Below are 15,591 nucleotides of genomic sequence, written 5' to 3' on the forward strand. Positions count from 1 at the left end.
TAGTAAATATTTTAGACTTTGCCACTCACATATGGTTTCTATTGCATATTTTTGTTTGTTTTTATAACCCTTTAAAAATGTAAAAACCATTCTTAGCTCATGTCCCATACAAAAACAGGCAGTAACTGAAGATTGTAGTTTGATGACCTGTGAATTACACTCATTATGAATTCTCTGTGACTTGTCAGTGATACTTTACTATGTAAAAGTTGGTAACTATTTCAGTTACTAAGTAATTATGGTTACTTGAATAAAGGTAGTTTTGTATTAGAAAGTGTTAAGGAGATAATATATATTTAAAAAATACTATCAGTAATTTTATATTTCTCAATACAGTAATAACTTTTACATTTCTGAACAAAATTTTTACTTTTTTTGTGGTGCATCCAAGTTGAGTCAGCAGATACTGGAGTTATTTGAAGCATGTCAGCAGCAAGTAAGTGATTTAAAGAAGAAAGAACTCTGTCGAACAGAGCTGCAGAGAGAAATTCAGCTGATATTTCCACGTATGTTTCCTTGTTTTGCATGCCCTTTAAGTACATGCATCCCAATTTTAAATTTTAAATAATACCTTATAATTCTCTTCTGTTTCTCTAGAAAGCAGACTTTTTTTAGTTGGGTCCTCTTTAAATGGATTTGGTACTCGGAGCAGTGATGGTGATTTATGTCTAGTTGTTAAAGAGGAACCAGTAAGTAATGAAACATTTATTCCAAGTGTGTTTCTCATGTTAAGTCATTTAAGAAATTTCATGTAAGAGTCATTGAGGAAAAAAACCTGTTTTGTTTAATTGCTTCTTTGAATTCTCTGTTTATAAGAATTCAAGGAAAGCCAGGAAATGCTGCTGCTTTTTTTTTTTTCAGGCATGTACACAATAAACGTAACAGAAATTCTAGCATTAATTTATTTCTAAACTATTAAAGTGAGGTGGTTGCACTATGTGTTTTTAAAGAGCTCTGCCTGTATTTTGAAATGTTATTAGGTTGGGTATGTTACCAGGATGCAGCAAAGAGGAAGAGTTTTTCTTTATCTTGATATATTTCCTTCCATTTCTATTCTCAGTGATTCTATTTTTAATCTTTATTGTTTTCCCCTTGAAAGTACTATGGGATTTGGAGTACTTATTTTGGGAATTCAAAAAGAGAGATTTCACTGAAATTTAAAGTAAGACTACTGTGATTTAACGTAATTATCTCTGATATTTTGACTTTGTTTCTTCTTATTTAGCAACCAAATTTTGCTATTTAGTATTATGTTTATTTGAATTCCCTGTTAACTGATACTCTTGTGTATCCTTAATTCCACAATAATTGTTGTTCATTAAGCTGATCTGAGCAACCTCTTTAATATGCTGAATGAAGTCTCTCTTTTTTTTTTTTTTATAAACTTATTTATTTATTTTTGGCTGCATTGGGTCTTTGTTGCCACGAACAGCGGCTACTCTTTGTTGCAGTGAGCGGGCTTCTCATTGTGGTGGCTTCTCTTATTGTGGAGCACGGGCTCTGGGCACGCAGGCTTCAGTAGTTGTGGCACATGGGCTCAGTAGTTGTGCCTCGCAGGCTCTAGAGCTCAGGCTCAGTAGTTGTGGTGCGCGGGCTTAGTTGCTCTGCGGCATGTGGGATCTTCCCGGACCAGGGCTCAAACCCGTGTCCCCTGCATTGGCAGGCGGATTCTTAACCACCATACCAGCAGGGAAGCCCTGAAGTCTCTTCTGGATCACCAAAGATTAAGTTAATTTCAGTGTAATTTTAATATGCCTTATATTCCACCTCTCAAAAAATACAAAAACCTCTGTTGAATGGTAATATATATTTTTACTATTCCTGTTAGTCCACTAACAAAATTGACTTCTAGTTACTGCAAATCAGAAAGAGATTTATTCCAGGAAAGAAACTCTTGATATATTTCTAGGCTTTGAAATCATATAAAGGAAAACTGAAAAAGAAAAGAAAAAAGCCCCTCAGAAATAATAAACATAGTGGAGAATACTAGAGTTTTAATTAAAACTTTCTCCCATACAATTAGGTTATACTTAGGTACATCACACTAATCCTCTAGTCTTATTCACATGTCTGAATCATGTTGTTACAACTCATACTGAAACAGCATAGATTTGAATCTTACTTTTAAGCAACTCACAGTCTTGATAGGGAAATAAAACATGTTACAGAAAGTTAAAATTCTGTTTATTTTTCTTGGAGAAGATTGTTTTTTTACATTTATATACTAAAGTGAAAAAATGACATATGGCTGTTTCACTATTTCTTTTAAAATTGTGCTTTTAAGTTTAAAGTCAGAAATTGATTTAGAAATACTGATGTAAAAGATAGCATAAAGGTTGACTTTTAAATAATGTAATTTACTATATATTGAAAAACAACTCCAATGAAAAGTATACTTTATGTTTTCTTTTTGTTGAGGTACATTAAGAAAATAAAACACTAAGTTTAGAAAGATAATGAAAAAACACTTTATTTTTAACTTTTCAGTGTTTTTTTCAGGTAAATCAGAAGACTGAAGCACGGCATATCCTCACCTTAGTCCATAAACACTTCTGTACTAGACTTTGTAAGTCTGACATGCTTCACGTTCATATGTCATTTGACAACTATTTATTTAAAATGTCTCGCACTATATTTATTTTCTGGTAAGGATTTTTAATTTTCTGGTTAGGTTAGGTATAATGTAGATCCTTTTTCCCAAATAAATTCCTTTTAACTTTTGATTAAAAAGAAGAGTAAACCATTCAACACAGAAATGTATAATTCAGCAAATCTTTATTGAGTTTACTTGTAAGCTGTCCTACTGAAGGTAGAGGGGAATTCAAAGATATGTAAGCTTCAGTTCTTTCTCAAAAGGTTGTAGACCATTAGGGAAGCTAAAGCATGAATGTAAATAGCTGTAATGCAGAGTATCTGACAAGCCAAAAGAAGTATACAGGTGAAGTCTTATAGGTATTCATGTGAGGAAGAGAGAATTTCATCTGTTTTGCAATGACATATATCTTTACTTGTTTTAAAAACATTATCACTGAACATGAAGCCAGATATATTACTCCAACAGAAAACAAAATTATTGACTTAGGCCATTTTATTGTAAGATTTTATTCTTTGAATAAGCTGACGAAGCAGATTTTAATCCGCATGTTAAGCCATCTCAAATAATTTATTTAAACTTACACAGAATATTGTGGACATTTGAAGTCACACTAACTGTGATGTTGGAAAGATAGTTTGTCTGTTTATTTAACAAATACTCCTTATGTGTCAGGCTTTGAGCTGGAAAATACAAAGTCACTTAACGAGTTATTGCCCTTGAATAACATATCAGTCGTAGGGAAGAAACAAATCAAGAGATTTATTTCAGTGGACTTGAATTTCACATCTGTAAAATAAAGGAGTAATTTGTACCATAAATGAATTTTTAATAACTATTATTAAAATCATAAAATATTAAAAGTGAAAGGGAGCTAAGAGATCATATAATTCAAATGAAAGTTTTCTTTTTAATTAGTGTTTTTAATAATTAAGGAAACTGGTCATCAGTAGGCTTAGTAACTTGCCCGAGGAGTATAGTTTGTTGGTGTCTGAACCTGTACTTGGAACTCAAAACCTTTAACTCTTAATCTTATTTTTCATTAAACCTCACTGAATTCCTGCACATAATTCTATTTCAAGCTTGATGTATTTTATGATTTTTATGTTAGAAGCATTATAACAGAAAATTTTTAGTGTTACAATATGTTATTACGTTTTTCTTTAGTTGAAACATTAGGAAATTGCTCTTTTGGGAAAAGTTTGCAGTTTCTTTTTTATATACATTTCTGTGTTTTCCTAATTTTCTACAATGAACATGTATTTCAACTCACAAAAAAACATTTTTTTAAGTTTGGTGGAATAAAAAAATATGTATATATGTGTTTTTCCTCTTACAGATCATACTTATTTGAATGTATCACTGCCCCCTGTATCATGTTGCCAACATTTCCACATTTAAGATTCTTTGTAAATGTGATTTCTATGGCTGCCATAATATCTTGCCGTGTGCTGTACCAGAATTTAGCTATCCCCCTGCTGCTGGCATAGATATTTCTCTTATAATGCTCTGATGAAATTCTTTATAGATGTTATTAAATATTAGACCACATTTCTGAAAATAACGTATTAATATATAAAGTCCTGTACATGGTATTGGAAGTTCCAAACTTAGAAGAATTTGATAATGTCCTTTTGTCTTTGCTTTCTGTCTCAAAGACTATATTTTCTCAAATTGTTTTAGCTAAGTAAAATATTACTTTTAAAAAATGTGCATTGGAACACTATGAATTTGAGAAACATTTACAGATATCCATATTATCTTTTATCCTTCAGCTGGTTACATTGAGAGACCTCAGCTGATTCGAGCAAAAGTGCCAATTGTGAAGTTCAGGGATAAAGTCAGGTCAGTGATTATTGAGTTCTTTTTTTAAAGTTGCCTTAGATAATTTTTAGGTATCCTTCTGAGGTAGATTAAGAAGTGTATACTATCACGTAATAGCTTATCTCCATTTAGAGATGATTTGGTTTTTGAAATGATTTTTTAAAATAGTCTGAGCAGTTGTTCATACTTAACTGTACTTAGTTATTCTGGTTGACGTTTTGAGTATTTGGGACTATCCAATTGAAAGAATATATACGTATTTATATTTTAGAGTTTTAAATGATCTTCTTGCCGTTTAGAAATGTAATGTGCTCTTGAGAACATATCTTAATTGATGAAATTTGATGTATATTTATATCAAAGAGGGTTGTCACTAATATAATTATATCTATCTACGTATTCTAGTTTGGGTTCTGGATTTCTTATAGGCATTGGAATTAGAATCTTTTATATAATATCTATCTATTTACATTTTATAAAATGTAAATAGGTGTTTGTTTTATTGGTTGAAAAAGATTTATTTTCTAAAAAATATATAGGATTGTGATAAATCACATTTCCTAGCCCAGTTTTTAAAAGTAATACTGAAATTATATAAGTATATACACAGTTGATTATTCATGGATTCCATATTTATGAATTTGCATACTTGATAAAATATATTTTGTAACCCCCCAAATTAACATTTGCAACACTTTTATGATTATTCATAGACATGCACAGAGAGGGGAAAATTTTGAGTCACCTGATGTAGGTGTTCCCAACTGAGTTTAACAATGTGACGCTCTGTTTTCTTGTTTCAGCTCTCATACTATAAACAAATGTCCTTTTCACAGTCTAGTTAGTGCTGTTTTTCACATTTTTGTGCTTTCGTGCTTGATTTTGCTGCTTAAAGTGAGTCCCGAACATAATGCTGAGGTACTGTCTAGGGTCCTTTTGCACAGAGCTGTGATGTGCCATATGGAGGAAATAATGTGTGTTAGATGTGTTTCATTCAAGCACGAGTAGAGTACAGTGTTCTTTGCAATGACTTCACTGTTATTGAATCAACAGTATATTAAATGAGGTGTCTTTAAGTTGAAACATACATAAAACAAAGTTACATATTGATCAGTTGAGGAAAATGTGACTGGAGGGACTTCCCTGGCAGTCCAGTGGTTAAGACTGTGTGCTTCCACTGCAGGGGGCACAGGTTTGATCCCTGGTCAGGGAAGTAAGATCTCACATCCCATACAGTGCAGCCACGAAAAAATAAAATAAAATATAGTGTTGCCAAAAATATTCATCCAGGTTTTTCCATACGATGTGATAGAAAAGCCTGAACAAACTTTTTGGCCAACCCAATGAAATGTGACTGGAGACATATTGATCCGCTGATGAAAATGTGACTGGAGGCTCCTAGGAACCTAATCCTTTGTTTCCTCTAGGAGCAATGGTTCACTGTTCACTAATTTAGTGTTTGCAGCGACTATATAGAACATAACTACTGTGAATAATCAGAATTGACTGAATATATATATTTTAAACAAATCTTTAGATAAGTGCTGGCTCAAACTTTCCCCCTCATTCATCTAAACATCCATCTAATCTATAAATATTTACTGAATTTCTATCAAGTAATGATGGAGTTTCCTATTTTTAATGGTGAAGTTTTTTTTAAAGCATGAAGATATAGAGAGATAAAACATAAAGTAAATGTAAGTAAAACTATTAGCTAATTATAATTGTTTTGAAAAATGTAGTTATATAAACAATTCTATTTAAGATTATTATACAAGGTTTTTTCATTGTTAAGTATTCTATATAAACACCATTTTATAATTCTTCTCTATACACACCATTAAGGAAAAAAACAACTGCACTTCTAACATCCAAAGATAACTGATGTTAACGTTTTAGTATAAGCCTTTCAGACCCTTTTCTATGCGTATGAGTGCATAAAAGGTTTTTTTTTTTTTTTTTTGCGGTACGCGGGCCTCTGACTGTTGTGGCCTCTCTCGTTGCGGAGCACAGGCTCCGGACGCGCAGGCTCAGCAGCCATGGCTCACGGGCCCAGCCGCCCCGCGACATGTGGGATCTTCCCAGACCGGGGCACGAACCTGTGTCCCCTGCATTGGCAGGCGGACTCTTAACCACTGCGCCACCAGGGAAGCCCTGCATAAAAGCTTTTAAAATTAAAATTGAAATCATACTTTGTTACTTAACAGTATATCATGAATACTTGCTTTTATCATTGAATATCTTCTGGCTTCATTTTCAGCTGCTTTACAGTATTTCATTGTGTGAATTTATTGACTTTAACTTAACCACTCCCTGTTTAAATAAGCATTTTGTGCATAAAATTCTTTCCTTATTAAGGGTTACTTCAGTATTTCCAGAAGTAGAATTTGAAGCAAGTACTGTGGATATTTTTAAAGCTCTGAATTAATATTTTTGGAAGTTTTTATTTGCACACTAGTTTCCATCTAAGTGTTTTTTTCCTCTTTATTGAGTTATATACAGGGAGTGCAAACTGGTTTCAGTGTTAGATTTGTACAAACACAAAGAATGTAACTTTACTGTTACCATAAGCTTCCCAAAGCCAAATATATCTGAAGTGTTAATTTCACTATCAATTTTTATTAATGTGTATGGATAATTGAAAGATTATAGGATTTCTTTTCCCGTAACTAGAAAATCTGAAAAGGTAAATTTCAAATTTTACAGTTAAAAGCTATAGAAAGGACTTTCGTTAAGTTTTTATTTTAGACACTTTTCACAGAAAGACTCATTGTTCAGAAGTTGGACCTGATAGTATATGGTCCTGTTACTTATGCATTAGTTAGTCCTTGTTATTTTGAGTTTAGACATTCTTTATGTATCCCACCATTATTGCCATATTTTCTAAATTGTGAACTGCATGATATCTTTGATTTCAAAGAAGTGTCCCTTCTGTTATGTGTTTGGTTGTTATAGTTCTTCCTAGATGTCAGTAGCCAAATTTGTCAGGATACTATAATTTAGCAACCCTTTTGGAGGGAATATAAAGTGTAGACAGAACTTTTATTTTTTCACCTGTACTTTATTTGGTTTTTCATTCCTATTTTAAAGCAGATGATGCTGTCGTTCAAAATTGATTGAGAATATATAACTTAGTGGGATAACTTGCCCAGAAATGTGTTTGGCCATATAATTTTGTTTATCTGGAAAAGATTACAAAATTAAAAGTTTTTTTTTTTTGTTAAGAATAATTGAAGCCTTACTTGTACATTATGGATCCTTCAACAGTAATCTTATTTTATATCTTTAATAGACCCCCGATCATACTAAAAGTATGTTTTCATTCTTATTTCTGTAGTGTCTCATTTTAAGGTCTTTGGGCCCATGCTATTTTGTATCATTGGATGGATGGATGGATATGAATTTAGTTACTAGGGAGTTAGTTTAGTTTGTATTTGAGCTGAAGTTTTTTTCATTTTTTAAAATAGTTGTGTGGAGTTCGACTTGAATGTAAACAATATTGTTGGAATAAGAAACACATTCCTTCTCAGAACGTATGCATACCGTAAGTTTTGTGTTTATTTCCAAACAATTAATACCTTCTGTATTTATCCTTCATTCTTTATTCCTTCATAAAGATGTGTGTAGTAAATACTGATACCTCTTTGTGTTTATGTACAGTGTGTCTCATTTTCTCATATACATAATATGTTGCTACACTAAAATCACATACTACCAGAGTAATAGGTCAATAAAATGAATTTTAATAATTGGTCATTTTTAAAAGGTAACAAGTACATTTTAGAAGTAAGACACATTTATGGTGAACAGTGTTTAATAACTGGAGGCATTGCTCTTTCTATTGGCATGGAGTTCGGAAATAATGTAAACTTTCAAAGAAACTGTAAAATCTTCTTACCATTTTTAAGTTTTAATTTTACTTTCAGTTGAAAATCGAGTTCGTCCGTTAGTACTGGTGATTAAGAAGTGGGCGAGTCACCATGAGATAAATGATGCCAGTCGTGGTACTTTAAGCAGCTATAGTCTTGTATTGATGGTTTTGCACTATTTACAAAGTAAGTATTGTGGAGTTTTTCCCAATTTTTAAAACGGAAATGCAGTTAAACTTCATTATGGTGTCTTCCCTGTTGACCTTATATTCAAATATCATTGTTTTAAAAAGTTTTTTCTAAGGCACATACAACCACATTTCCTGTTTTGTTGCTTTGAAGAGGTGTTTTAGTAATGTTATCCCTGGAAAACATTATAAAGAAGTTTCACTGTGTTTTTATTTTTTGACAGTTTCCTGTATTCGCTCTTGTATTCAAAGAACTTTCACCACTGTATTGTGGACCCATTATCTTGCTCAAGCACCATTCATCATGTTTTTTATTTTTCACTTGAGAAAGGAATTAAATGATTTTCTTGTTGGTTTAAAGAAGCTTTTATTTCCTGTGAACTGGCATGGAGATTGGGTGAAAGACTTGATATTAATGTAAGACCATTTACCAGGAAGTTGTGGGTTAATATTGCACAGTTTAGAAAACAATTGTTGTAATATTTATGTTTATACTCTTTGACTCAGTGATTCCATTTCTAGGAACTTATCCTAAGGTAAATAATCAGTGATGTACATATGAATTTATATAAGGCTGTTTTTCATGGTGTTTGTTGAAATAATGAAAGATTAAAAATAATCTAAGTTTTGCAGAGTTAGGAGGAATGGTCAAATTAATTATGATATATCCTAATATGAAATTTATACAGATACTAAAAAGCATGTTTTAAAGATATTTATTGATATAAGAAAATATTTATGATAACAATGTCATATACAACATAATACCAATTTTATTTAAAAGACAGTAGCTATACTTGAATGTGTATATATTCATATGTATACAAATACAGAAAAGGTATGTGCCAAAAATTTATCAGGTGTTATTACTTATGGACAGTAGGATTCGTTTTCTTTATATATTACTGTATTTGTAGATATTTTATAATATATTACATAAGGAGTATATTTTTATTTGAACAGTGGAATCAGGTGAATTTTTTTGAGGTAATGAGAGAGACTTAAAATAGTTTAAATGGACCAAAATTTTGTGAGTCAGTAATCATCAGAAAGGTTAATCTTCCTCTTTGTTGTTAAAGAATTTCAGGCTAATTATAATACATGTATTTTTGTTGCTGAACAGTCTTGGATATATACTAATTTGATGATTGATTTGCCCTTCCAAAAGGATTTGAAACATGATGTTGGCTGCTTTAGATACTTCTTTACATATCACTGATCATTTTTGTCCAATTTTATAGTTCAATCTGAAACATACATTACTTTTGATGCTTTTTTAGTGAACTCTGTCCAATCTTGTGGATTGCAGTTCACTTTTATTAAAAATTGAATAGATTAGAAATATTTCTTGTAAAATACATATAGAATATATGAATAAGAATAAGACTAACATTCATGTACTACCACCTAGTGTCTATTCATTTTTTAGTTTTAGTTGAGATTTAAACATTAGATTTGACTAAAGCATATAACATGCATGAACATTCATAATATGTGCCCTATCCCTCCATTCTTTTGGGTTACATTAGAAATTTTAATTTGATTGCTTTTTTAGAAAAATGCACTTTAATCACAGATGCCCCTTGGTGGTTTTGTAAGCAAGTTAAAAATTCAAATGTTAGTATTTTACCAGTGTAATGAAATCATGTTAAAATTTGGTTTAGATTTTGTTAAACATTTTATTCTTGATAAAGTGGTCCTGTTTACTAAGATGGTTAGTAATTAATGGCACTCTCATCAACCATTTCTAGGTGTTTGTTAAAAGACATCAGCTAACCAGACCTACTGTGTAGTTCTGTACTTTGGCAGATTTAACCTACTCCTCCACAGAAGAAATTACAGAGATTGAAATAAGTATTAATAATTGCTTTTCTTGTCATACAAGAGTCTGCAAGGTGTATTGAGCAGTTCCAGCTCTGCCACAGTGAACTAGTTTGTGTGATTTTGGCCAAGTTATTCTACCTCTCTGGCTTTAATATTCATCTGTAACACTAATGGTTGGGTTAGATGACCTTTAGGTTTTGTTTAAATGCTTTAATATCTTTTCTGCCATGAACAGAGAAGGGAAACAGGTCCTTTCTATGTAGAAAGGTTGAAAAGATTAAAGCATTTCCTAGAATGAATTTCAACAGTCAGTTACAAACTACATATGCTTGAAAAAGTGACTGATGAAAGCATGAAGGGAAAAACCTATTGAGAAGAGAATTTAATAGCAATTTAAGATTATGAGTTAATAATAAAGGCAAAAGTGTAAGTTGGTTAGAAACAACAATATGAATGAATATTCATGGAATGTTTACCGTATTACCAGGTATAGAAATATCTCTTAGGCATTTTAAAATTGTTCTTGTGTTTTCAAAATTAGTGGTTGTTTAGTGTTGTTGAAGGTCTGCTTTTTTTTTTTTGTTTAGTTTAACTTTTGATGAATTAGTATGTAGCTTTTATGTGTATAAATTTGTGAAGGCCTGACCAGAAAGCTCTCATCCAAACTACAGGCAAAGTAAAATCTTATAGATTAAATATATTCAAGGCATTATCTATTGATCATATCCTGCAATAATAAACTTTTGTCTTATTTTGCTTTTGAGAGAGAAAAGTAAAAGATTGAAGTCCAAAATTTTGAAATCAAAATAGATGTTGTTACAGAGAGATTCTTTCAGAGTGTATGTTGGTTTGGAATAAAGTAAACATTTGAAAAACTACTAAATGTTTTGAGGTTACTATCAGGATAACATTGGTAAATAATTGCCAGGGTACACTAACTGCTTCTCTAATGACGAGTGTTTTAAAATCTTTAAGGTTGTAAGGTAGGGGGTTTTTGAATGATAACCTTGCCCCCAAAAGCTTCCAAATTGCTTAGTTCTAAAAGCTCTTTATCTACTGAAAGACCCTATACCAGTGGTTTGTGTTTATTTTTCTCTCCTAGCATTCTAGTTATGAGATAACTAGAACGAGATAATATTTTTTTTCTAATTTTCTACAGTCTTTTCTTCATCCTTTTTTAAGTTATAATTTTATTTTACTAGCAGTGTTACATGGGAATAGAACTCAGGTTTTTAGATTTAAAACTCAAACTAATTTCTAATAAGAGTTTCCAATTTGACTTCTATATTATAATGAAAATTATTAAAAAGCCATTAAAAATGTTATACAAATATAGAGACTTTTAGAATTAAGTGACTGGGGCTTGAGTTTATTTGTAGGGTCTTCTAGAATTTTAGCATTTGAATGTCTTTGGGGAAAAAAATATGTATCCTTCCTGAGAGTGATTCTGGTAAGTAACGAGTGAGTTTTTTCCCCTAATATTCTTAGTCATACACTGTGAACGTTCCATACTATCATGGAATTTTATTTTATTATAGTTTTCAACTTGGGAATAAAGCATGATGAAGAGATATTTAAATAAAGCATCCTACTTTGTACTATGTGGTAGAAATTTATACATTTATAATCATAGTTGGAAACCATGTAAATTGGTCATAATGGTTGATTATGTGTTCATTAATGTATTCCAGGAGTCATTTAAAAATTTTTTTGCTAAATAGCAAATTAAAAGTCAAGTAATGATTCTTTGTTACTGAATTTATTTAATTACAGTTGACCCTTGAACAACACAGGTTTGAACTGTGCGGGTCTACTTATATACAGATTTTTTTCGGTATGTATGTATTGCAGTACTTACTACATGATCTGCAGCTGGTTGAATCTGTAGATTTGAAACCTCAGATATGGAGGGCCAACTATAAAGTTACATGCAGATTTTGGACTGCACAGGGGTTGGCACCCTTAACCCCTGTATTGTTCAAGCGTCAACTGTATATGTAATTATTTCTAATTCTTAAATACATAGTTTATCATGCAGTACTATATTTGGTCTTTAATCTTAAAGAAATCTTGAAAATGTATTATTTGTATCTTACCATATTCAAGACACTATATTTTACAGTTACTTCTTATATTGTGAATATTAAACACTCTGCCTTTCATGTTATTCCATCTACATTCTAATGATGTGAGATTACAGTTAGCACATTTAATGAGGTTGGATTTGGGTAAAGCTGTTGAAGGGTGCAGAATGGCAGTTAAAAAGTGCAGAGACATATGGCGATAATGATTCTTTTGTATGAAATTTTATTTATTATATAGCAGATTGGTACAAATCTCCTGATTTAGATTTCTAACCTTTGCTGAGGTTTTCTTTTTAAAAATGTATTAATGAAGTTGAAGATCTTTTCAGTTTTTTTCCCAATAGATCAATTTCCCAAAACTATCTCAATTTTGGTATTATTGTTAGAAGAAATTAAATAATAAAGGGACAATTATGATAGAGCTGTTATTCTTATGATGTAGTGCCATTGGATTTTACTTAAAAAATTTTTGTTTTGATAGCTACATCCATCTTAACAATGTCTTTTTAATATCTGTAGCACAACAATTGTCTTGCTTATTTTGTGTGTGTGTCTGATGTTGGACCAAATGATGTGTGTCCATTTATTGATGACCTATTATTCTAAAACCATGTAAGGAACATTGGTTTACATAGAAATATATGTAATTTATTAACAGACCTTAAATTGTCTACTTAGATATATTTTGAATTTAAATTTTTAGGGATCAGAATTAATTTCACAAAGTATATGAAAGCTGTTGAATTTTAGCATAAACCCATATAGTCTCATACCTGGGGTGTAGCTGACAAATTATTGCTTTGTAAAATGAATTACGTGAATCACGGAAGCTTTAAACTTTTTCTTTTTATAGCCCTACCTGAACCCATCCTTCCATCCATCCAAAAAATTTACCCAGTAAGTGTTCCTTATAAATTATTACAATACATGTTATGACAAGTATATGTGGAACTATTATGTGCAGTATTAATGTGAATATAAAAGTAGTATTAATTACCTTCTAAATATATGATAACATTTTCTACATAGACTGAGGCATTGGCCACTAGAATGCAAAAATGTTTCATATAATTTTTCAGAAGACTCTGCTATTTTATTTGGTTATTGGCAGACAATCTTGTCATTCATGTTAATGGTGGAACTTTTTGTGTGATGCTCATGATTATCACTAATGGGAATTAAATATACTTAGTTGGTGAAGGCCCATTTGGACTCATACCAGTTTTTTTCACGCTACCAGTTTTTTCTTGCTACTTTTTTTCATGTTTAGAACATATCTTTAGTTAGTAACTCAGAAGTTTTATAGCCTAACATATGTATAATTTGAAATCAGGGAAAAAAATTAAGATGATGAAGAATTGGGTAATCTTTTTATCTTTCATTTGATCTTACCAAGTAATATTCTAAGAGGTAACATTAGTACACTGTCCTTGTGTGTACACTATTAAGAATCCTGGTGAAGTTAATTGGAAACACTCAAGAAATGAATTGTGCCTACTAGAAAAAGATTAGTATGTACTCAGTTTGAGTTTAGAGAAACCTAGGTAATGTACTTATTCATAATCTATATGAGTATTTTTGTTTCTTTTCTAGTTTTTGTGTTCTTTTCTCCAGAATTTGCTATTTCTTTGTTTATAGTCTTACCATTTCTGTTTTCTTCCATAGTCATTCTTGTTCCTGGTTTTTTTTGGAAATAATATTTAGGCAGTTTGTTTAGAATGTTTGACCAACCTTCTGAAATCACATAATTTTTTACCTGTTAGTTCATAAACTTATAAGAAGAGGTGTTTTCTAAACTTACTAAATAATCATATTACAAAGGAAAACATAACATCCATCTTGAGTGATCAGTTTTCAAAGAACTTATTTATTTTATATGTATCAGACAAAATATAATAAATATATTGACATGGAACCTAAATTAAATGTAATTTAATCTTTGATGATTGAGAACTGATGTTCTTGTTTTTGAACATCAGTTATTCTTATAATGCACACATATGAGGTACTGGATAATAAAGGGTTCACTGTAAATAGAGTCTTGCTGTAGTGGGGGCCTCCCAGTTTGTGGTGTCATCTACTAGAAGAGACTGTTTAACACAAGAACCTTTTGGAATCTGGCTATCTTATCTTCCTCCTTTTAAAAACAAATTTCTGCTGTGAAGAACTATTACAATGAGTTTACAGTATAGCTATGTATAAGTATTTATGCTTTTTTAAGGATTATGGTAAATGAAAGCATCAGAAAGTATAGAAATGAAAATAACATGAACTTTTGGGCCTATTCTTGAATGTTTTCCTCCCTCTACAGTTTTTATTCTTTAGCTCATACTGAATGGTCAAAGATAGTGACTGGGTGTTTACTATTTCATTGCATTGTCTCAACTTTATTTTTCTTTAAGACCTAGGTTTCAGTGTAGAAAGAGCTGCATATATTTTTCAACATACAAAAGATCTAAGTTAAACTTACCCTTTAAAGAATCTATTATTGTGTATTGAAAAGATGCTTCTACAGAGATCTCACTTAAAACCATGTACTACTTGGAACTCTCTTTACTAATGTAAAATACTGATGAAATTTCAGTTTAATAGCACTATGCTGGGAGACAGAGGTATTACTTTCATAAGATAGATTCTTACTAGTATATTCTAGTTTGAAGAACCTCATTTTTACTTTTGTGTTTCATTTTTCTAATCACCTAGCTTTCTCCCATGACAGGGTCCTGATTTCTGTTCACATGTACTACCTCTAAGCCTATATTCTCCACCCTGTTTTGCTAATAATCTTATTTCTACACCTGTAACCAGGAAATAGATTTAATACCTGCCCAGCCCCAAGGCTTTAAAAAGAACTAATAGCAAGCCCTACTAGACTTAAGAATGTCTTAATTTGCTTTCATGTGTGCTTACATTGTCATAAATATTTAAACCACATTATCTTTACTATAAGATTGATACTTACATGGATAAGGACTTAATACCCCTTCTTAGCAGGTTTTTTTGTTTTGTATGAAACCTGTAAACTGATCAGTGGAGCGCTTTTTTCAGTGGGCCATCTGATGGAACAAGCAAATTAGCTTGTTTCTTATTACTAACAGTAACTATCATTTATTTAGTATCTATTTTATATCAGCACATATAAGTTTTATATACAGTATCTTCATTCCTAAGCAAATAAACTTCTAAAGTACTCCCCTTGTTTCACAGTT

General features: G+C 31.2%; 1 protein-coding gene across 16 annotated transcripts in view; it reads left to right on the forward strand.

The window, feature by feature from the left end:
- The window catches only part of TENT2 (terminal nucleotidyltransferase 2), a 56,919-nt gene that overhangs the window by 24,148 nt on the left and 17,180 nt on the right, over nt 1–15,591 (forward strand). For 4 of the 16 annotated variants that reach the window (XM_065875582.1, XM_065875583.1, XM_065875585.1 and 1 more), the window contains 7 exons: nt 392–506; nt 598–689; nt 2,488–2,566; nt 4,369–4,438; nt 7,885–7,961; nt 8,344–8,472; nt 13,236–13,279. In XM_065875582.1, coding sequence (XP_065731654.1) covers nt 392–506; nt 598–689; nt 2,488–2,566; nt 4,369–4,438; nt 7,885–7,961; nt 8,344–8,472; nt 13,236–13,279 — 606 coding nt within the window. Of the gene's footprint in view, nt 1–391; nt 537–597; nt 690–998; nt 1,017–2,487; nt 2,636–4,362; nt 4,439–7,884; nt 7,962–8,343; nt 8,473–13,235; nt 13,280–15,591 lie in introns of those variants that run through there. The other 12 variants (XM_065875586.1, XM_065875587.1, XM_065875589.1 and 9 more) reach the window with 9 other exon arrangements.

Source organism: Phocoena phocoena, chromosome 3, assembly GCF_963924675.1.
Source record: "Phocoena phocoena chromosome 3, mPhoPho1.1, whole genome shotgun sequence".
In the NCBI taxonomy this organism is placed as follows: domain Eukaryota; kingdom Metazoa; phylum Chordata; class Mammalia; order Artiodactyla; family Phocoenidae; genus Phocoena; species Phocoena phocoena.